Source organism: Grus americana, chromosome 1 (genome assembly GCF_028858705.1).
Source record: "Grus americana isolate bGruAme1 chromosome 1, bGruAme1.mat, whole genome shotgun sequence".
Taxonomy (NCBI): Eukaryota; Metazoa; Chordata; class Aves; order Gruiformes; family Gruidae; genus Grus; species Grus americana.
Window position 1 is genome coordinate 116928326 of NC_072852.1, and position 24501 is coordinate 116952826.

The 24501-nt window shown below is 42.3% G+C and overlaps 1 protein-coding gene across 1 annotated transcript; it reads left to right on the forward strand.

The window, feature by feature from the left end:
* The first annotated feature begins 1922 nt into the window (after positions 1-1922).
* On the forward strand, positions 1923-23052 carry IFNAR2 (interferon alpha and beta receptor subunit 2). The gene is made up of 9 exons (XM_054818447.1): positions 1923-2251; positions 8753-8849; positions 11794-11835; positions 12130-12244; positions 12434-12597; positions 15090-15262; positions 16751-16913; positions 17355-17473; positions 20874-23052. The coding sequence occupies exons 2-9, from the start codon at positions 8807-8809 to the stop codon at positions 21546-21548; spliced, it is 1494 nt and encodes a 497-aa protein (XP_054674422.1). The 5' UTR covers positions 1923-2251; positions 8753-8806; the 3' UTR covers positions 21549-23052.
* Positions 23053-24501: the final 1449 nt, after the last annotated feature.

The window sequence follows — 24501 nt, forward strand, 5'->3', positions numbered from 1 at the left end:
AAACTGCAAGTTTATTGTAAGAGGTTTAGAAACAAGCTTACTCAGCTTTCACTGCATGGATGTAAACAGTTCCCTGTAGCCACTAGCTGAGGACCCATAAGAAGGGAACCTGATCCACTGGATCTTCTGCTACATCTTTTCTGAAAGGCTTCCTTGGAAAGGTTTTTCAAGGTTTTTCTGGCTCTTTTTTTGCAAATCACTCAGGCTGAAGACTGGTGTCCTTACTCCTCCCAGCGAAATTCCTCTCCCTTCACCCCTACAAATATTGGCAAATAACAATATCTCCCATAACATGGTCTCCTTTTTGCTGGCTTCCTCATCACAAGTAGGTAGGTAGGCAAGCAGGTGAAGGAGTCCCTGCAGCTGAAGAGTCAAAGTAGCTGATTCCTGCATGAGCCAAAGCCGCTGAACTCTTTCCTCTCCAGCTGTTGCTCACTTCAGCTCTTTTCCCCCTCACCACTCTCTCTCCCCCATACAATGGTGATGGTGACCTGAGGGTTGTTTCATCCCTCCTGTACTGAGGCCAGACAGAAGATTTGCTGGATGACCAAGTGACAGCGTTATCACTGGAGACAATGAGGAAGGCTGGCGAGAAAGCTGAAGGTCTCCCTTTTTGCTGTATTTATAGTTTAAAGAAGTGGAGAGGCAAGGAACGATCAGAAAAAGGGAGAAGGAAATTTAAAGAGAAAAGTACAGCTAAATTTCAGTGTCTTCAGCACGAAGTGCTGAGAGATCACAAGAGCCAGTGAATTCATCTGACAGGCAGGAAAGAATAATAGAGTTTTGGGGAACTTCTGCAAAGACAGCAGGAAATTAGGAAGAGGTTTTCCTAAAGATAATGCTGAAAAAGTAGTTAACAAAAAATAGGAAGGCTCATAGGTAAAACAATGTGTGCTGGAACAAACACAAGAACAACAACAAAATAAAAATTAAGAGTTTAGGAGATATTTATGTTTGGATAGGCAGAAGCTGAATGAGCCATGGGAAGGTAGTGTCAGAGGCATAAAGCGGATGTAGGCATGCCGAAAGGCACAGCACTATCGTGGCAGAACTGATCAAGGCAGAATATCATTAAAATTGTGTTTGTCCTGCTTATTTTCACTCCTGACTCTGCTTCCAGGTAAGCGTACTGTCCTTCAAAAAGTTAGTTTGGTACTGGAATCAAGAAACACAAATAATGGTGCCACATAGAATACTCGCTCATGAGACAAACTCATGCAAAGGCATATAGTGAATTTAGCCTATTTGGAGTTTCTAGTCAGAACTGGGAATTTTTCATTTGGCATCTCAGATCCAAGGTTATTTCTTCCTGAGGTAAAATGGAGAAAAACTGTCCTCACTACTTCTGAGGTATTCATGGATTAAAGCAAGATAGATGTTTAACCAGAAAGTTTGTAGAAGCCAAAAGATGGCGATTGGAAATCTCAGGTTTGCTTTGCCTGGCATGGCTTAAGGAGATGCAGCATAACCAACCTCACGTCCAACTGCCAAACAACTCCCAAAATTACACATCTCCATCAGTGAAGAAACAGAGGCTGACAGACTGGGAGGTTTAGTCAGTGAGGCTGCAGATGCAGCAGGACATGGCCACAAACCAGACCTGGTTTCTTAGCCCTTGCTCGCCTCTGGTAGGTACCAAGGTCTTCTCATGAAGAACCCTCCCATGGCATTACATAGGCTATATTTAATACATTATTGCTGTTTCCACTATCAGAAAATACTTCGAGAGAAGTTACAGCAAACATTTATGAAACAACAGCTGTACCACACTTCCTCTACACCAAGGACAAGGAAACTACAAACGAGGTAAAGAATCAGCAAGCACTTTCCCAGCTTTCCGCCGAGACTTCCTTCACCACAACAAGCATCAAAGACCCGGGGAGGAAGGAGGGGATGGGGTTGGCAAGCAGGAAAAAGAAAGTGAAACAAGGTGAGGAGGGAAGCAGTGCTTCGCCAGGGGAGCCAGCGGCCACGGGCGAAACACAGACCCCGCTACGGATGAAGCGACACCCTAAGGCCGGGGTCCAACGACCCTAGCGCACACCCAAGGGCCACTAACGCACCACACACCGCCCCCGCAGCCCGGCCGGACGCGGGGGCGGCGCCAGCCGCGCGCACTGCGCTGCAGCGCTCCCTCCGCCATTTCGCTTTTGGTGCTGGTATCTGCCACCTCGGTCTCGGTCTAAGAGGGGTGTCATGGGGACCCGGCGTGGAGCGGAGCTCAGGCCGCAGGGATGCCGCGTGTTGCGAGGTACGGCTGGGAAGGCGTTGCTGTGTGTCTCGCCTCCCCCCCCTTCTCTTAGTGGGTTGCTGCTGGTGTGGTGGTGGTGGTGCCCGTCTGTGGTGGGGATATTGGGGCTGTTCCGTAAGCGCAGCCGGAGCGAGGGCTGGGGCGGCCCCCTAACCGCCCCAGGGCCCGCGCCGGCCGCTGTTCGGCCGAGCGCCGCGGTGTGCTCTCCCATACCTCTCCCTCGGTGAGGGGAGGCGTCGGTGGGCGCCAGGCCTAGCTTCCCGTGCTGCGGTCGGCTGCCGGGATTTCCTGAAAGCGTCGCTGGTTTCTGTTTGTCAGCGCTTTGCTGGGCGAGTTGTGGAAGCCGTTGTTAACTGAAATCCGAGTTCCTGCAGCGCGTTTTGGCATAATACCAGCTGAATCGCACGTAAAACCATCAGGTTATTGGAGTTGTTTCTTCGGCAGTGCCACTGAATGCAAAATTATCCCTAGCGATAGTCTGCGAGACGCATTGTAGCTGACTGATGCGGGTAACCATGTAGCTCGAGGCCAGAAACTTGTGAGGAAAAATATGCAACTGTAGACTCTGACAGAGGTTGTTGTCTCAAACGCTGTTTTGTTGCCTCCCCTGCCGTGCTGGACAGGCGCAGGGCAGCTGAGGAGTCTTGGTATGTTTTAAGGCTGCGTGTCCCACGCCGGTTCCTCCAGGAGCGCGTCAGGCTCACTAGGAGCCGTGCTGGCAGTGCATGGAAAATGGACTTGGATTTTTAAAGTTAAATGATTTCGATATCCTTAGAAGCAACTTATCCAAAGTTCCCCAGCCAAGCCAGGAACAGAGTGTGGGCATAATATTACAATGCACAGCGCAGTACCCTAGTTCGCATGGTTTCAGTAGTAAAGTTGATGCGTATATTGTATTAGCTGTGTAGGTTTAGAACATTCCTTGCTGGCTTCTCTGCCTGAAACATCTTCTGTGGTGTCTCTCTCTCTCAATATTCAGATAAGTAGGTTTTTATAAATAAATATGCTATCTGCTTGTTTCAAAGAATAGGGTATGTTTTCTGCTGTGGAGCTTTTCTGAAATACAAACCAGTGACTTTCAAAACTTCAAAGCCTACTTTTTGTTCTGATTGGAAGGAAATACAGAACAACCCAGCCTGAACTCCAATTAAAAATGAGCTGCTAGTGAAGGTGACATGGAAGTGTGAAGCTGAGTTCTTCAGGCAGCTCCCAGGGGAGTTGTGAGCCCAAGCTGATGAAATGAGTGAGGGCTGAGCTCACTGGTATTTCCATGGTTTCTCTCCAGGGATTGCTGAGGCTCTGATGAGGAAGAGTAACAAAAGTTAATCAGAGTTTTGACAGAAATGGTTTTCCTCTGGAATTTCACTGGCATTGGTAGATCTGCAGAGACATCCAAATTTAGAGAACTGTGCAAACTCGGAGATAAACCTGTTTTGTCACACTTTCCTTACGTATGCTAAGGTGCTAAACACATAACTTGGCTTTGTATCATGTCAGATACATGGGTTATTCAGTATACAGAGCCTTACATGAGTCACTTCAGATTCCAAGAGTGGGATAGTTGTTATTTGTGACCACGTGTACAGCAAGGATCAAAGGTATGCAAATACATCTGTTGCATAATACTATATATGGGGTGCTTTGAACATGTCTTGTGGTTAATTGCAAGGATTAAGACATAAAGGAAATATTTTGCTAAGTGAATTCAGGATCCTCAAAGTTTTCCCCTTAAAAGAAAATTTTGAGCAGCCTTAAAAGTCAGATCCTGCAGGTGTAACTGTTCTTTAAAATGACTGTGAAAATAACATTGTTTGGCTTTAGGTTTCTATGTGACTTCTGAAAAAAGCTGGTAACCTTGTTGAAGTAGAAAGATATATTTTTCTACTTGTGTAATCTGTAAGCTTGATTTGAATGAGAAAGTGAAATTATTTTATCTTCTGTCACATTCAATAGTGCCAAAACAAAAATGACTCGATAGATAGGTATGACTTAGTTGCTTTCTAGTTTGCTGTCAGTGATAAACTTAAAGATTTTGTAACTAGTAAATCTCATCTTCTTATCCATAATTTTTAGTTTTGATTGAAAAGTGGAATACTGGTATTTTATATCTCCTAAATATTCCTCATGCTTAAATGAGTCAAACTGAAATTAAAAGAACATTTTCTTTGTCTGTGGAATTATGATTATCAGTTGCACAGATACAGATTCTCAACATTTATCCAGTGACTTGCTGTAGTCATGCTAAAACTTTAAGCAGAGTAAGACTGACATCTCAGATAAGGGGTTTTTTTAATTCCTCTGATTTGAACATATTGTGTTAAGTTTCACCATAGTATGCTTTGTCATGACTTTAAATGTTAAGCTGTTTTGTTTTGCAGAGAAAATAAGTTGTATTTAAAAATTATTTTAAATTAAAACCCAATATATTTGTATTAAACCTGAGGAGAAGATTCTTTGGAAATAGTTATACCCTTGCCCAGCTGTCTATAAATTCACAATTGTTCCTTAGTATTTTGCCTGTAATTCAAAACCAGATTCTGCAAATATTAAAGCTATGAGGATAACAGAGTAAAACAATAACATTGAAGAGAGGGAATATTTTAATAGATTTTTTTTTGTATTAAAAATTGTAACATAAATTTCAGAACTTCCTTACAATTAATAATTTTATAATTTTTTTCTAACCTCCCTCTTGATCTACCTTCTTTCTGGAAATGTTTTTCACAACAGTGACGAGTTCTTGTAATATTTCACATAAAGCCAAACAATGTTTATTTTCATTGTATTTAATAAGTTTGAGTGGCATAGAATTTTCAGATGCTATCTTCATGCAAAATTAATACAAATAATCATGCAATGTTTTCTGTATTTCTTTGAAATGGTAAGAGCCTGTGCTGGTTTTGGCTGGGATAGAGTTAAAGTTCCTCATAGCAGCTGGTATGGGGCTGTGTTTTGGATTGGCGCTAAAAACAGTGTTGTATATAGTACAGAGATGTTTTTGTTACTGCTGAGCAGTGCTTACACAGAGCCAAGGCCTTTTCTGCTCCTCACACCACCCCAGCAGTGAGTAGGCTGGGGGTGCACAAGGAGTTGGGAGGGGGCACAGCCAGGACAGCTGACCCCAACTGACCAAAGGGATATTCCCTACCATATGATGTCATACTCGGCATATAAAGCTGGGGAGGAGAAGAGTTGGCTGGGGGCTGCTGTTTGGGGACAGGCTGGGCATTGGTCGGTTGGTGGTGAGCAATTGTTTTTCATTTGCATCACTTGTCTTTCTTGGGTTTTATTTCTCTTGCTTTTTGTTATTTTTCTTTTCATTCTTATTATTTCAATTATTAAACTGTTCTTATCTAAACCCATGAGTTTTCTCACTATTACTCTTCTGATTCTCTCCCCCATCCCACTGAGGGGAATGAGTGAGTGGCTGTGTGGTGCTTAGTTCATAGAGTAGTTTTGGTTGGAAAAAACTTTTAAGATCATCAAGTCCAACCGTTAACCTAGCACTGCCAAGACAGGATAAGATGTGAAAAATGTGCTTTCCACCTCAGCCAGGGAAGACCAACTCGAGGTCGACCCCTAGGATTTTAGAGCCAGGGATATAGAGGATCTGAAGTCCATTACACTCCAACTGAAAAAGAAATATTAGCAGCTTATGAAGGAGTTTGAGCTGCTTCAGAAGTAGTTGGTACTGAAGCATAGCTCCTTTTGGCACCTTGATTGCCTGTGCTGGGCTGGATGTTCAAAGGGAGGGTCCCCTCTGCGCATCAAGCAACTGATGCTACATGGAGTAAGTGGGTTGCACTGATAATGCAATGGGCTTGAATGGGAAACCCTGACTGCCCAGGAATCCTGGAAGTGATCATGGACTGGCCAGAGCACGGAAACTTCAGACTGTTGCCAGAGGAGGTGATGTGTGCTGAAGAGGCCCCACTGTATAATAAATTACCAGAAAATGAGAAGCAATATGCCCTGTTTCAGATGGATCCTGTCACGTTGTGGGAAAACATTGAAGGAGAAAGCTGCTGTGTGGAGTCCTGCACAACAAGTTGCAGAAACTGCTGAAGGAGAGGTGAAAGCCATCCAGCTGGCTTTAGCTATTCCTGAGTGAGAAAAATGGCCAGTACTTTGTACTGACTCATGGATGGCAGCAAATGCTGTGTGGGGGTGGCTACAGCAATGGAAGCAGAGCAACTGGCAGCACAGAGATAAACCCATCCAGGCTGCTGAATTATGGAAAGATGTTGCTGCTCAGGTAGAGAATCTGGTTGTAAAAGTATGTCACGTAGATGCTCGCATACCCAGGAGGTGGGCCACTGAAGAACACGGAAACAATGAGCAGGTGGACCAGGCTGCTAGAATTGAAGTGGGCTCTGGTAGATGTGGACTGGGAACATACGGGTGAGCTATTTATAGCTCGATGGGCCCATGACACATCAGGACGTTTAGGAAGGGATGCAACATACAAGTGGGCTCATGATCAAGGGGTGGACTTGACTATTGTTGCTGTTGCACAGATTATCCATGAACATCAAACGCTTGCCATAATCAAACAAGCTAAGTGGCTAAAGCCTGTTTGGTATAGGGGACGATGGCTGAAATATCAATATGGGAAGGCCTGGCAGATTGATTATATCACACTACCACGAACCCACCGTGGCAAGCAGCATGTGCCTATAATGGTGGAAGCAACTACTGGATGGTCAGAAACGTACGCTGTGCCCCGTGCCACCGCCCGAAACACTCTACTGGGCCTTGAAAAGCAAGATTTATGGCAACACGGCACCCCAGAAGGAATTAAATCAGACAACGGGGCTCATTTCCGAAACAACCTCATAGACGCCTGGGCCAAAGAGCATGGCATTGAGTGAGTGTATCACATCCTCTATCATGCATCAGCCTCCACGAAAATTGAATGATACAATGGGCTGTTAAAGACTACACTGAGAGCAGTGGGTGATGGGACATTCAAACATTGGGATACATGTTTAGCAGAAGCCGCCTGGCTAGTTAACACTAGAGGATCTGCCAGGTGACCTGGTCCTGCCCAGTCAAAACCCCTGTGCACTGTGGAAGGAGAGAAGATCCCCATAGTACATTTAAGAAACTTGTTAGGAAAAACAGTCTGGGTTAAGTAAAGTAAACCTTATTTGTAGGATTGTTTTTGCTCAGGCACCTGGGTGCACTTAGTGGGTAATGCAAAAGGATGGAGGAGTCCAACGTGTAGCTCAAGGTGATTTAATCCTGGGTGAGAATAATCCATGATGTGAATTGCATGTTATGGGAATTACTATAGCAGGAACCCCTTGTTGCTAGTCAGGCTAGGAGCAAGAGGAGGAGTTCATTGCAATGTTAAACCCTATAACCTGGCCCAAAGGGACCAGGGGTGGAAAGGTAATGGAAATACCTTTAAATTGTTATAACCCATGATTTGAGGTGCATGTTGTAGGAATTACTGTAGCAGGAACTACCTGAACCGATGGAGGACAAACCTTAGAAGAAGCAGTGCAGGTGCAGCAGTGACCTGACCTGACCTGAGCTGGATTTGGTGCCCAGTAACTCCATGCAACACACCAGCTCTCCTGTCCTGAGTGACCACCATAACAGATGAAGCCCAAAGTCATAGGCTAAATTAACTCAATGGACATTGTGTGGACACTTGTGGACATTTTACAGACATTTCATAGGGTGGTTCCTAGACTAAGGGAATGGTATCTGTGTATTATGTAAAGGATGTGAAGGGGGGTGCGGGTAGGTAATGAGAATGTATTGGATAGTGTGGGACCTAAGCATGACGTAAATGGTATGGAATAAGGGGTGGAGAATGTGCTAGTTTTGGCTGGGATAGAGTAGGCTGGGAGTACACAAGAAGCTGGGAGGAGACACAGCCAGGGCAGTTGACCCCAACTGACCAAAGATATATTCCATACCATATGATGTCATGCTCAGCATATAAACTAGGGGGAAAGCTGGCTGGGGGGACGTTGTTTGGGGACGGGACGGGTATTGGTCAGTTGGTGGTAAGCAATTGTTTTTCATTTGCATCACTTGTCCTTGGATTTTATTTCTCTGTTGTTATTTTCCTTTTCATTACAATTTAATATTAATCATTGTATTATTTTTTTATTATTATTTCAATTATTAAATTGTTCTTATCTTAACCCACAAGTTTTCTCACTTTTCTAATTCTCTCCCCCACCCCACCAGGGGAGAAGTGAGCGAGCATCTGTATGGTGCTTAGTTGTTGGCTGGGGTTAAACCATGACAGACCCTTTGCCACGTAAAAAAGGGAAAGTGCTATTGTCATAAAATTGCCTGTCTAATCTGAGGATCCTTGCCCCACCCCACCACCCCCCCGACAGCAGTAACTGTTTCAGTACCACAGCCTCCCCCCAAACATTGAAGAGGTTAAAATAACTCTTTGTATGTAGATCTCATTTTACTTGCAAGTAAATTACTAAGATGATTTGCTGAATATGATTGTTTTTAATGTATTTGCAGGTACAGAAGCAAAATGTTTATTTTATAATCAGTAGGTTATACTTCTTAATCACTATGGAAACACTGATGGACGGACTAAGGCGTTTTTATCAACTTCGTAAGTTGCTTGTACCTTTATATTGTGTTGCTTGTACCTTTATATTGTAAGTAGAGTAGTACTGCTAATTTTTCACTAACACTCCTTCTGAGTTACTGAAGTAACATATCATCTTATTACAGAGCTCTCCCTGGAATAATTCACAGAATCAAGAATCTAGTGTATTATAGTCTACATACTCCATTCTATACATAAACCATGATTTTTCCCATAAGAAAGAAATGCTTTGAAACAACATAATGCATTCTGCCTCTCTAAATGTCCAGTGAACTCTTAGTTGGGTGTGTTGTTTTTCTTGTTCTAATTTTTGTCAGGACTCCTTAGTTTCTGGATTAGCAGGCACAAGAAACATTTTGTCGGCTGAGCTGTAGTTGTAGTGGAAAACTGTTTTGATAGCATGATTTAATTCTGTAAAAAAGACAAGATGGTAAAGGTTCCCCCTGCAATTTATAGACCGTCTCTATTTTTCCAGTCTTAATTTTCCCGGTTATTTAGTCTAAGATTTTTTTTCTTGTCTATGTATCTTATGTAAGAGTGTAACCTACAAAATTTTGCAACTCTCCAACTCTCTTTGCGAAATGTGTTTGTTGAAACAAAGATCTGAGGGAGCTTGAACTCTAGATTAATGGAATTTGATTTTGGTAGGGGAGAGGCACTTAAAAGTCACAAATATGGACAGAATAGAAAAACATTTATGTCAACAGGAAATACATCAGCAAGACAGCTGACACATGTGAGGTGGCTGGTGTAAGAGAGAATGGCAAAGGACTGTTTGCATCCCCTAATTGGAAGGGCTTGCTCCAAGGCAGTGTGTCATTACTAGAGTCTGCATGTTTGAAATTAAACTAACAACTTCTTTGGCCAACTGAGTATGGGAGTTGGCATCTCATCAGTAGGAGAATAGGCCACAAAATGCCTTCAGAATGAGGACAGAAAGTTTATATTTGTTGCACTCAAAGTGGAAGGGAGCTAAAGGATCTTGAGAAAAAAATTGCAAGGGTCAGAACAATAATTTCAAAAATGTCTTGAAACACCATGCTGAAAAGATATGAATCCAAGACTGGGTTGGTCAAGGAAAAGAATTCTTGATACAGTGAGAATCTGGATGAACAAACAGCCTTTTACAGAGGTTATGCAAGAAGATGTGGGGACCTCTAGAATGTGAGGATCTGTAAGAAGGCCGAGTTCAAGAGATTACTCGGACAGTAGCCCTGACTGGCAGGCTAAATGTGGCCTTAACCATGGCCTGTGACAGAAGTGTTGCAGCATCTGTTGGTGGGTTTTTTCTTTACTTTTGTAGGCAGAGAATAGAATGCTGTAGAGTTAAACACCCACAGGGAAATGTTATGGAAACAGGACACAAAATAAAGAGGGAGTTATGAAATAGAGCCTGAAATAGAGAGTTACAGGACTAAAGGCAGTGAGTTATATACCAAAGTTGTTAAACTACAGCCTTGAGGACTCCCCACATTTAGCAAAGAAGGACATCTGTGAAGATGATTCAGTAATGTTCTTCAAGCAGTAATAGTATCTTTTCCTACACCAGTTTTAAGATTCTTGTCATGACTTAAAATGGTGTTTAATACACAGAGTGAGCTACCTGAAAGATAGTCAGAATCCTCTAAGACAGTATTTGATAGGAACATCTTAAGTACATTTATTCACGCTGAGTCTTGAACCTCATCTGACAGGGATCAGCATAAGCCTGAACCACTGTGTAGTTACCGAAGAATTAGCTCCTAGGACCCTCAAATTAATGACAGAAGTTGGAAGGTGATACCCTCAGGCGTTCCTCAGGGGTCGGTACTGGGACCGTCACTGTTTAACATCTTTGTCGGCGACACGGACAGTGGGATCGAGTGCACCCTCAGCAAGTTTGCCAAAGACACCAAGTTGTGTGGTGTGGTCAACATGCTGGAGGGAAGGGATGCCATCCAGAGGGACCTTGACAGGCTGGAGAGGTGGGCCCGTGTGAACTGCATGAAGTTCAGCAAGGCCAAGTGCAAGGTCCTGCACCTGGGTCAGCGCAATCCCAAGCACAACCACAGGCTGGGCGAGGAAGGGATTGAGAGCAGCCCCGAGGAGAAGGGCTTGGGGGTACTGATTGATGAGAAGCCCTACATGAGCCGGCAGCGTGCGCTTGCAGCCCAGAAAGCCAACTGTGTCCTGGGCTGCATCAAAAGAGGGGTGACCAGCAGGTCGAGGGAGGTGATCCTGCCCCTCTACTCTGCTCTTGTGAGACCCCACCTGGAGTACTGCGTCCAGCTCTGGGGGCCCCAGTACAGGAGAGACACGGAGCTGTTGGAGCGAGTCCAGAGGAGGGCCATGAAGCTGATCAGAGGGCTGGAGCACCTCTCCTATGAGGACAGGCTGAGAGAGTTGGGGTTGTTCAGCCTGGAGAAAAGGCAGCTCCGGGGAGATCTAATTGTGGCCTTCCGGTAACTGAAGGGGCCTACAGGAAAGATGGTGAGGGACTGTTTATCAGGGAGTGTAGTGACAGGACAAGGGGTAATGGGTTTAAGCTGAAGGAGGGTTGATTTAGATTAGATGTTAGAAAGAAATTCTTCACTGTGAGGGTGGTGAGATACTGGAGCAGGTTGCCCAGAGAGGTTGTGGCTGCCCCATCCCTGGAAGTGTTCAAGGCCAGGTTGGATGGGGCTTTGGGCAACGTGGTCTAGTGGAGGGTGTCTCTGCCTGCAGCAGGGGGGTTGGAACTGGATGATCTTTGAGGTCCCTTCCAACCCAAACCATTCTATGATTCTATGATCCCATACTCTGGGGAAGGAGGGAAGGGCAGAGGAAAGTAGTAGGAAGAAGGAAAGAAACAGTTCCACTGAGGGAATGCTGAGTATTGTCTCTAATTGTTACAAATGAATATTGCTGATAGCTAATAATCAGATATTGTAGACATACAAATGTATTAATACATAGCTTCATTTTCCAGTGTACATCAGCATTCTGTCTGCAGCTTGTTGCAGCTTGCCTGGTAAGAGTTTTTATTGTCTTTCAACTGCTTTTCCTAACACAGTTCAAAAAAACTTGCATATTCTCACCAAGCATCACTTTACAACTTTATGCTTTTTGAAGAAAGAACTTAGTAGAAATATAATACAGGAGGGCAGTCCTTTGCATTGTTGTTTCTATCGTGCTGAACTCTGTTCTGTGGTTGCTTTATTTTGGGGCAAATATTGGGCTTATTGATTAGAATTGTTGCAATGTCACATTTGTTTGCCATTCATATTGGTGGATTGTTTGGTTTTGGTTTGTTTTCCCTTTCTAGACAGATTTCACGACCTACAAATGAAATCTTGCAATTTTCAGCACATTTTGTCCTGGCAGGCAAAAGGTGATCCAACTGTGCCAACATACTATCGTGTGCTGTACACTGACCGCAGGCAAGTCTTATAAAATAAGACACAAATTTTACTTTTAACATTTATCGACTCAAAATACTAAGGCTGGGGTTTTCTTGTTTGTTTGTCTGTTTTTTCCACTCAGAAATGCTTCCCCCCTCCTATGCTTTCTTGTATCAGAGAATCCAGATAGATTATTTTGATCTTTTTTTAACTTGTTTTGATTTACAGGAACTGGCAGACTGCAAAACAATGTTCATATATTACACAACTCTCCTGTAATCTGACAGATGATTTTAAAGAGAACTCTACTGAGTATTCCATATTGGTTCAGAGCTTCATAGGAACTGAAGTATTCAATTCTTCTATACTTCATTTTGTGCCACTTACTGACAGTAAGTTCTCCGTCTGCGTTTGCTCATTTTAGTAGTTTTTATTCCTAGCTGATGTATAAATGATGTTCTGCTAGCGTTACAGTAAGACACTCCAAACTGACTTGGTCAGTAGCTTATTCCTTCATCTAAGAATGTGAATTTGTATATCATTTATCACCTATCAGTTGCAAGACATAGAATATACAGATAACTTTCTAAAATTTGTGGCTATAGTAGCTCTGATAAATGGATGAGGCTCTGGTTTTGAAATTATATATATATATAAAATATCGAGGAAATAGTGTCATGTCAAACACTGAGAAGCACAAAGTAAAAATCTCTTAAGCGCGTAAGATACATAACTTAAAAAAACCCAACTTTGTTTTTGACTACTTGAAGATATAATGTTAAGAGTTAAAGAAATACCATGTCTGCACTAGGTGTAGGGGAAGAGATTTACTTGCTTCTTCATCAACCTGCTCTTTTTCCTTTGCTTGCTGAAAGAAGATGCTTATTAGCTGTGACATCTTCTAATGCCAGAGGTGGCTTCACCCTTAGTCGTGCTTAGTATTCAGTTTTGAAGTAACGGAGACAGAGATTGAGGAACATGTGTTGCGAAAGCTCAACTAATTAAAGTGATGTGCTGTGACTAAAGTTACTGACAATATACTGACTATATATTAGCATAACTTTATGCTAATCCAGCTCACTCATTCTGAAAAAGCTTCCTTAACTTTCACCAAAGGTAATGAGTGTACCTTCCAGTTGGAGGACTATGGAGGAGAAATAGGTCATGTTACCTCTGAATTCAGCACAGAGGTAGCCACTGCTGCATCCACTTACAGCCTCAGAAATAAGGAAAAATTGGAGGGGACAGGGAGAATAGCCACAAGGATAACTGAAGGATTTGAGAACACCCCTCTGAGGTGGGGGCCTTCAGTCTTTCAGCAGTGACTTTAATAATGAGAAGGATCAGAAAGTACATTGACTACTAGTTAATATGATGGCAGGCTTCTTCAGTCTGTAAACAAAGCATAACAGCATGCCTTGACTGGAAGCTGAAGCTAGGTAAGTTTTAGCTTGGAACAAGAGGCATAGTTTGAATTGACCACTGGAACAAACTGTCAGGTGCTTTGACTGATTATCTATCACTGGCAACTTGTAAATTGAAATTGGATGTTTTGCTAGTAGTTCTTTAGTTCAAACCATAAGCAGCTGAGTGAAGTTGTGTTTTCCAGGGCATGGGACTTAGATAAACCCTGTAGTCCTTTTTTGTTTTACAGTGCCTGAATAGCAAAGAATCAATATTCCAGGATAGTTCCCTATGGGATGTAGTTGATATTTACATTCAAATACCTATGGTGGGCATCTCACCCCTGTTGACAGATGGATTTGAGCAAGGATAGAAAGGCTTCGTAACAAACAGCCAGGAGAACAGCCACATTTGACTGTAATCAGATTTAAGCTAATGTTTATTTGTAACTTAAAACAAAAGATGAGAAAGGAGTAAGGGTTCAGCCACTTGACTACGACATGCTTTCCTGTTTGAGAGTAGATGAAAGCTCACTTCTAAGCATTAAGCTTCTTTTTTTGTTTTCTACCCTATCGCAGGAACAGAAGTAGTTAGCAAAAGTCTATCGCTTTTTGAATTTTGCAGAGGTTGGCAAACCAGGCTCCACCTTGATCAAAGCATACATGCTTCTGGAGAAGACAAAAGTCAAATGCAAACTCACTAAATTTTCATGTTTTTTCCCCCCTGCATTATACTATGCAGAAATGGAGGATTACGGAGATAGTTTGTTCTTGCACCATTTTCTAACATTCCTACTTCTTTCCTGTATTGGAGGAACACGGATAGGCTTGATTCACTATGGAAGTTCCTCTTATCTTGATGGATGTGTAGTTTTGGAGAAAGGAGACAATTAGCGTGCATGGCTTTTCAAGCATGTACGTGTTCTGAGGACCTGAACTTGAGAGGTTACTTTGAACTCAGTGGAAGTCTCACAGAAGTGTAGCTATGTTTCACGAGGTCCTCTGTCCTACTATCAGTCGAGTTTTTAGTCTTTGGAGCTCAGCTGTCAAGTTTCGACCTATAGCCTTCCTTGCTATGAATATGTGCAGAGCTACACCACTGAATTTCTACAGAGATTCCTTCCAGAGAGCGACAAGAAAATGATGATGAGCAAGAAACTAGTCAGCTTTTCCTATACATTAACCTCAGCTTTCCTCTCAAATAGATTAAAAAGCTCACACCTCTGTGGAGCTGAAGCAAAGCCTCTGTCACCTTTTTGCTTCTTCCCTCCCCTCCACTGCTTTCTGTTTTAAAATCTAGTCTTGTGAGAAAAGATCGTTTGACCGTGGAACTTAAATGTTTCAAGGCCTTCTGGATTTACAACAGTGACATACTCTGGAATCTGATTAGTCAGCTATATATCTGTCACTGAAATAGAATTGATACCGAATACTAGTGTATATTTTTCTATCTTTTTTTTTCTCTTTCTTTTTTTCAATAGCATTCCTGGGACCACCAGAAGTTAATATCAGTTCCTGTCTAAACTGCATAAATGTTACCATAAAGCTGCCAACCTCTTACTTCAAAAAAAATGAAAAGCTACTGTCTTTAATTGATATATATAAAGAGCTTGAATATGTTATAATACTGAAAACACATGATAGAGAGCATAAGGTAAATAACTTTTCATTTTATCCGTGTTTTAGGGGGCAAATACAGAAAGCATAAAATGGCTCTGATGGTTAGCAGATTCACAGAAGCAAATATGTGAATAGAAGACACTTAGAAGAAGAAAAAGAGAATGTCCAACGTAATCTTAGCTTCCTTGTACTGCAGAGTAGCAGGCCTAGAAGATGAATACCAGTTGGCCTGTATCCTTACTTGACATAAAGCACAGGGCACTGGCTCAAGTGATTAGTCTCTGGAAAGACAGCTGAGTAGAAACTACTAGCAAGTGTATACACACCTGATAGGAAAATACATTCAGAAAGCAGTTTGGTAGTTTTCTGTCAACCTGCCGAAACCAGGACATGTATCTAGTTAGTTTCTGAGGTCTGGTACTATTTAAATTATTTTTTGTATGCTGAAATAGAGAGTTAGGTAGGCATGACTGGAACTTAAAATGATCCTCACAAAATGGAGAAATAATCTTAAAATAATAGGACATAATTCAATAAGGACCAACGCAAGGCATAACACTTAAGAATAATTGTCTGTGCAATAAGTAGAGTGGTAACAGCTACGCAGGCAGCAGTTTTGCCAGAAAGGATGAGAGCATTCTACAATATTACAAGCTAAACATGACTCTCATGTTGCTGAGAGATAAAAAAAATCATATTTTTACATACTCAGTACCTGTAAAGCCCACCTACCCCACACCAGTCTGGGGTTCAGAAAAGGCACAGACCACTTGAGCAGGATCCAAAAAGGAACAGTGAGAACTGTGGGGGATCCTGACACATGACCTGCGAGGAAATGCTGGAATAATAGAGGGCTGCTTGGTCTAAGCAAGCAAAGCACAGTTAGAGGCCAGAGTCTCTGAATAGGTAAACATTTACTACAGAAAAGAAGGAAATAAACCATTCACTGTGACTGTGCCCAAAAACTGAAGTGAAATAGGCAGTTGTGCAGACTTCAGGTGAAACAGAGACAGACAGTAATACCAGGGCTGGCAAAGCACTGGAATAAGTTGCCTAGCTAGAGCATGGACTGCCTGTATTGGAAGTTTTGAACAGCAGGGCAGACAGGTACCTGTTGGGAATTTAAGCTGACTCATTCTGCCATGAGTCACAGAAGGAGGACCACAACTTGCCTGCTGTTTTTCCTCTGATTTCTGAATTGGACCTTACCACTTGCAGTTTGAAATCTGTAGAATCTATGTAAGGTTACTTCAAGGGGATATATAGTCACCAACAGCTGGAGAAAGAAGGCAATTTATCTTTGATAATATGATATTTCACAAACAGGCGTAGGGTAGGCATCTTGACATTAGCTAGAACTAGAGCTGAAGAAGTTGTCTAGGTAAAACGCTGAGTTACTGTGGCAGTTTTTGCAGTTTCACATGCTACTGCATTTCTGTGAAATAGCCATAATGTTTTATTAGTGGCTAGGGATTTCTTTTTAGGCAAACAGCTAACTTTCAAACACTGTCTTTCATGGCAGAGGCCACACGAGACCACCACTGAAGAAATTTTTACTACTGTCATTGAAGATTTGTATCCAAATAGAAATTACTGTGTGTCTGTTATGGTCACTGCATCTCTAAACAAACATTCCATCCCATCAGCCTGGAAATGTATAGCTGCAGACTCTGTGGTTCAACAAGGTAACTGTGCTGTGGTGCAGGAACGGATTGTCTGACTTGATTATGTGCAAGTGTTTTTATTTTACATAGGAAGATTTACAAGTCAATCCTAAAAATAACGAGAGAAAGTACCTTCCAAGCAATAAACATGGTGATTTATAGGTGAAATATAAAAACTCGTTTCCTCTGGGGCTACAAATCTATTGTTAATCCTGTGAGCCATAGAAATACCCACTAACTGCATAAATAGTTATCAAAGATGGTGTCATTTCATTTTTTAATTCCTGAATCTAATTTGAGATTTGGTCTTTTTTTGACTTTGGACCAGATGACCTCCAGAGGTCCCTTCTAACCAAAATTATTCTGTGATTCTAAATAGCTGTTCTGAATGTGAACTATGAAATGTGGTCATTGGAAACTTCATTCATGTATGCTTATTTGTTTGGGTTTTTTCACTTGCAGATTATCATATGGTCACAGTCACCGGTGCTGTATGTCTTTCACTGATGTTAGCTGGTGCCCTGAAGTGTATGCAGGCAGGAGGTTATATTCTTCAAAAAAAAACACTTCCACATACCTTGGTATGTAATAATTCTCCTATTTAACCTTTCTGGTTGGGAGGAGGAAGTTTACCATCTGAAATTTCTAATTCTGTGCATTAGGTACAAGTTATGTGTCTATATAATGTTTTAATTTGCAGTTTACCTATGTGAAAGGTAGTCTATAGGCTGGTAAATCTTGTCTGTTCTGTGGAACAAATATTCAGTCTTTTTCAAAACCATTTCATACTACTTCTGTGACAAGTTACTAACAGAGATAGAGGTGTGATCATCCCACCCTACTCAGTGCTTGTCAGGCCACATCTGGAGTACTGTGTCCAGTTCTGGGGTTGCCACAGCACAAGAAAGACACGGACAGACTGGGGAGGGTCTAGAGAAGGGCCACAAAGATGAGCAAAGGGCTGGAGAATCTGCCCTGGGAGGAAAGACGGAAGGAGTTAGGTCTTTTCTCCTTGGAAAAGAGAAGGCTCAGGGGGTACCTCCTTACAGTATTCCAGTATTTAAAGACCAGCTATAAACAGGACAGAGGCTCTCAAGACAAAGGGCCATGGGTACAAGTTGCACCATGAGAGGTTTCATCTCAATATAAGAAAGAAAATTTTTTACAGTGAGAACAATCAATCACTGGCACAACCTCCCCAAGGATGTGGTAGAGTTCCCATCACTGGAGGTTTTCTATATGTGATTGGACAGGGTGCTAGCTCCCTCTCCCATGAAAGGTTGGACCAGATGGTTTCTTGAGGTCCCTTCCAGCCTGGGCTGTTCTATGATTCTATGAAGTTAAGAGGGGGCAGGCAGTGGTGAAGGGGGGGCCTCCCCCAAAAAAGTAACTTTAAATGAACTCTTTATGGTCCACAGAAGCAGGCTAGGTCCTACAGCAGAGCACCCAGCCTAGGACTACCCCTTTCCCTTTGAAAATTACCCTATATGTAAATCCTTCCTGCAGCAGACAAATTTCTTCTAGTATCTGAGCCAGGGCAATAACTCCAAAACAAAAAAACCCTACTCCAGTTCATAGGTGAAGTGCATAGGGAGAAGACCTGTTCCTCGCCAAGAAGGATGCTCTGAAAACATTCAGGAGCAATGTGTATCCTTTGTCTCTTAGCCAAGCAGTTTCTGGCACATTTTGCCTACCTTATTTCACCCTGCAGCACTGTACTCCTCTCTAAGAACAAAACCAATTACCCCTATAATATTTTTCCATTTATTACAGCAAAAACCAGAGCATTCCCTGAAGCTTTGAGGATAGTTTAGCCAGGTTCCTGCTTGCTGGAGTTTAAAGGCATTTTGAGAGATTCTACAACTGCAAGCAAATATTTTAAACTTGACCTTCAAGGTCTTTTCTTTATGTTTCCATAGGAAAGCAAGAGGAAAAGACAAAAGGTAGCTTTAAGACCCAGTTGGATATGGGCTTATTGTTCCTGTAGTAATGTATAAAAATGGCCTAGAGTTGGGAGTTTTGGTCTCATTATCCCCAAATGATGGGCCAGTTATTTAGCCACATCTGAAGAGGGAAAGTCACTGTTAGTGCTCTGAGACTTTTTTCCCCCTAAAGCTATGCTTCATGGTTATTGTCCACAAAAGGAGCCAAGGACACCATGTGAGAAGTGCTAAAAGTTCAGCAGCCTGGTAAGAGCAAGATCTGAATGGTTGTTGGAAATGATCTCACACACAACAAGTAAGAACTTACTCTCGGTTCACCTCAACAAGGAGACAAAGGACAGACAATCAAAGACCTTGGTAGAGATGAGACACTGCTTTGAGAAAACAGTCTTTAAAGCATGTTGTTTCTCAGGAAACAACAAAGGAGTCTGCTTTGTCAACAGTAGCTTCTCAGTCAAAGCAAAAATCCTCTTTACTGAAATCAGATATACCTTGCAGGTCCCCAGCCTTCCAGTTTCACATCTATCTCATACCATAGACAGTGATGCAGTTATGTGCTGATACATCTCTGCCAGAAAAGTATCCTAGTTGTTAGTTCCAGAACTGTTACTAGCAAGTTCGGGATCACTTCTCTGGGTAGCCTGATGTCTCTCTTTCTTGTCCAGTCTCAGTAATGGTTTATTACTGTATACCGTTATAAACAGGGATAAGTGAAAAGGATGCCTGATAGTGGAACACTTAGTAGGAAAAAAAAAAAGGATATTTATATGCAAGTTATCTCTGCCAGAATTCAGAGCTGGCATAGTATCTTAAAAACTAATTCCTGGACCAGGCTGTCATAATCCACCTGAATATTGGAGTTGAATGAAAACAAAAAAGAAAAGGAAAAAACCAATATAGCTCTGGAAGAAAACTTACTTGGGGTGGGGGTAGGGAGGAGGATGGACACGTACACAAGGCAAACAATACCTGCATCACCTTCCAAATGCTAAGCTAGTCTCAGTAGGCACGTACAGTGACTGGCAAAAAAGTCCATGATAAAGGAAGAGTACTTAAGGAAGAAGGGTAGGAAATAATAATATATCACTCAAACTGTTCCACTATTTTGAATAAAATAATCTTTCTTTGACTTTTTCTGTGATCAAGTGTCATGTTTTAGCTCAGTCAGCTACTTTTTTATTTTAATAGAAGAGACTAAACTGCCACTAAATTCCAAGCAAAAGTAACAAGATTGCTGGGACTTGATTCTATCCATCTTTGCTTGCTTTTTTTTTTTTTTTAATAGTCTCTGGCTTCTTTTACATTTAATTCTGTGGGTTTTTTTCAGCATAAGTATTTTCTGTTTTCTACAAACATATCCAGTACAGATTGGTATCAACTTTTTCTAAGATGGTTTTCCTCATGTTTCTGTCTTTTGCTATGTCATTACCTCCATATCCCTAAGATTGCTGAACATGACTTTGGCAAGCAGTGTCTAAGGTTAATTTTTTTGTTGTCAACATTTTCCCCTAATGCTTCAAGTATTCAATAATCCTCAGAAGTGCAAAGTAAAACTGAGAAAATGGGACTTAAGATGTTGTATAGTTCATTGCTTCAAATGGTACATTTCTAAAGGACATTAAAATTGATTGTCCAGATAAGGCTTCTCTTTTGCATGGTAACTGCGAGAGCTAATAGTTGCAAGACTCACCTCAGGTTTAAGGTGTATTTCTGAAATGAGCTTTTAGTCTTAGCAAGAGATCTCAAAAATTAGAATTAAAACACTTCATACCTGATGCTGCTTGGCACTAGTGCCATTTCTCTGAGGCCATCCAAGCTGTGTGCATTGGTTTGTAGTGAAGGCTGTGACACTTACAGGAATGGAGAAGAGGGAACAATCCTAGATGCTCTGAACTCTCAGAAAACGCCAAAATTGTGGCACAGAAAGAATCATTTGTTTGACAACCTCATGATTGGGGTGGGGGGGGTTTTTCATATTTTTCTGTGCACATGTCCAAATTTGGCTGATTTTTTTTTTTAATTGACTTTGCTCTTTTAGGTATTCATCAGGACGTTAACCTATTCACCTTGGACATCTGAATCTGAAGAAATAGCCTCTGTAGAGATCATTTACAAAGAGATTAAAAAAAAGGCAAATGAACCCATTGGTGGTGTCAGTGATGAAGATGACAGTGACAGCGATGTCATAAGTAATCATGACTATACAAGGCGTGATATCATAAGTAGAGTACCTCGCTCCTCTGACACACCTAACGTATTCATGCAGTACTCTATAAATAGTACATGTGATGACAGCAGAAGTCAGACAAGTGAAAATCCAGATGCTGAAGATTTTGAAGAGCACGAGATGGATGTTGAAGAAGACAAAGACACAAGTAGTGAGTTACTTAATCCTTTCTCTGAGGTAAATTGTAACTATTCTTCCAGCCAAAGAAACAGTGCTTGCTTTACCATCAACATAAAAACTGTGCTGTTGGCAACCTCTGAAGAGAACATGGATAGTTCTGCAGCTCTTCTTTCTTCCCAAGAAGAGGTAGTTGACTGGCAATGTACTCGTGCTTTTGAATCAAAACTCCCGGACAACACAGAAAGTGTGCAGAAATCACACTGTCGTAACGGCTCTCATGAATGGCAAAATTCATCTCATTCTTCTGATGAAAGTGACTCATCAGATTCAGATATGGACCTAAAAACTGAATACATAAGAAGATGAATAAGCAAGAACCACTATTATCTTATACAAATTGGTATTGTCCAACTTTATTTCTGGACTCAACATACAGATCTTGTCTTTTTCTTTTTTAACATTCTGTGAGTATATGTCTCAATACTGAAAATATGCAACGCTCATTTTTAACAAATATGTTTCTCATCTCTCCAGGTTGCTCCAGGTATTTTTCAAGTTGGATTATCCACAGAGAAACAAAAATGACTGTTCAGATGCAGCAGAAAGAGTAGTTATTTCATTTTGCAGTTTGATAGTGAATTATACCTTTTAGCTGTTACAAAGTAAATATTTCCTATATCTCAAGTGAGAAGTTAACTTGTAGTACAGGGAGTTGTCAGTGGCTGGTCTCTCAGCCAGACTACTTTTTTTTAATTCGAAAGGACTCTGCTATTATCCTTTAGCTCTGTTGATGAAATCTGTTTTGGTGGGTGGATTGCTGTATTCAAGTCAGTGAACTGCTTTCTACGTTTGTGCAGAGAAAGCTGATCAAGTGAAATAATGGGGGCAGAGATGGGAAAAATCAGCTTACAAAAAGAGTTCTCCTTACTGTGAATCAAGGCATTAAGTATACCTTTTAATAATTTTTTTTATATTTTCTGCAGTTATTGAATACCACATTTTCTAAAATCTATTTATGACATTTAAGCATTACTACAATGTACAGTTAGATTTTAACATTTGTGCTTCATAAAAAGAAAATTTTTCATATCCCTGCCTGAATTTTTACTGTGGTCCCACATGCCTTTGAAAAGCTACATGAGTTAGCCTGCTAAGAATTTACTCTTTACTGGAAAGCTTTTGGTTATCACATAGCTTTTTTTTACCTTGCATTGATCTTAAGTACTACTTTTCTGCCCATGAGCAGTTTCTGGCTGTCATGGCTGGCAGTCATTCTTTTGGTCAGGATAGCTGGGAGTAATTTCTAAGGTGCTGGAATATATTCTGCTGCTGCAGTAGGTTTAAGTACCTCATAGCTTGGATCTTGACAAGTTAAGTATTTGCAGATTTATGCATCCATAGAATTAGCAGATGAAGCTTCCGCTCACAGTGACGCTGTAACACTCTGCTGTTTGTACGGTGCAGTTGGTGTGCACCTCTCCACAGTGGCAAGAGCCAGGGGAATCGCTCACACGTAAGCAAAGGCAGTAGGATTGTGCCCGTCCCAGGGAAGGCCAAAACTGCCTTGTAGCCTCCTTAAGTAACAGGAGGTGACAAATGGGCCAGAAACAAATGTATTAAACCCCCACAAAGAACTAGTATTTTCATTTGGCAACAGTAATAGCTTGAGAAAGAACCCTTTTTCTCTGTGAATAATAAAACTTTATACTGTTTTTGATCAAACTCACTGAATATTCTGGTAGAAGTAATGGCATTGGCATCTTTGGTGCAGGCCAGATCCTGAAGTCAGAAGGTAAACCTTTCCTCAGGTAACATTCCTATTGCCTGCAGCGGGAATTGCACTCAAGATCAGGTTTGATAGTGTGCGTCATCTGATGTCTGTTTATGAATTATTTATTTATCCACTTTACGCTGACCTCCCATCCCCTGTCTTCCTAGCTGCCAGGCTCTATGCTGAAAATGCTCTTTAGAGATTATGAGTATCCAAGCAGCCAGGCATCACTAATATCATAGAACCATTAACCTAGTACTGCCAAGTCCACCACTAAACCATGTCCCTAAGCACCACATCTACGCATCTATTAAATACCTCCAGGGATGGTGACTCCACCACTTCCCTGGGCAGCCTGTTCCAGTGCTTGACAACCTTTTTGGTGAAGAAATTTTTCCTCCCCTGGCACAACTTGAGGCCATTTCCTCTTGTCCTATTGCTTGCTACTTGGGAGAAGAGACCAAGACTCACCTGGCTAAAACCTCCTTTCAGGTAGTTGCAGAAAGTGGTAAGGTCTCCCCTCAGCCTCCTCCAGGCAAAACAACCCCAGTTCCCTCAGCCGCTCCTCATAAGACTTGTGCTCTAGACCCTTCACCAGCTTTGTTGCCCTTCTTTGGACATGCTCCAGCACCTTGATGTCTGTCTTGTAGTGAGGGGCCCAAAACTGAACACAGTATTCAAGGTGTGGCCTCACCAGTGTACAAAGGTATGATCCCTTCCCTAGTCCTGCTGGCCACACTATTCCTGATGCAAGCCAGGATGCTGTTGGCCTTCTTGGCCACCTGGGCACACTGCTGGCTCATGTTCAGCCGGCTTTCGAACAACACCCCAGGTCCTTTTCCACCAGGCAGCTTTCCAGCCACTCTTCCCCAAGCCTGTAGCGTTGCCCGGGGTTGTTGTGACCCAAGGGCAGGACCCGGCACTTGGCCTTGTTGAACCTCACACAGTTGGCCTTGGCCCATGGATCCAGCCTGTCCAGCTCCCTCTGCAGAGCCTTCTTACCCTCGAGCAGATCAGCACTCCCACCCAGCTTGGTGTCATCTGCACTCAATCCCCTCATCCAGATCATTGATAAAGATATTAAAGAGAACTGGCCCCAGTACTGAGCCGTGGGGAACACCACTTGTGACTGGATGTAACTCCATTCACCACAATTCTTTGGGCCCGGCCATCCAGCCAGTTTTTTACCCAGCGAAGCATACACACGTGCAAGCCGTGAGCAGCCAGTTTCTCCAGGAGAATGCTGTGGGAAATGGTGTCAAAGGCTTTACTGAAGTCCAGGTAGACAACATCCACAGCCTTTTGCTCATCCACTAAGCGAGTCCCCTCGTCACAGAAGGAGATCAGGTTTGTCCAGGACCTGCCTTCCATAAACCCATGCTGACTGAGCTGATCGCCTGGTTGTCCTGTACATGCTGTGTGATGGCACTTATGATCTGCTCCATGACCTTCCCTGGCACTGAGGTCAGAGCGACAGGCCTGTCATTCCCCGGATCCTCCTTCCGGCCCGTCTACAACTGGGGCCTCCCCGGTTAGCCAGGACTGCTG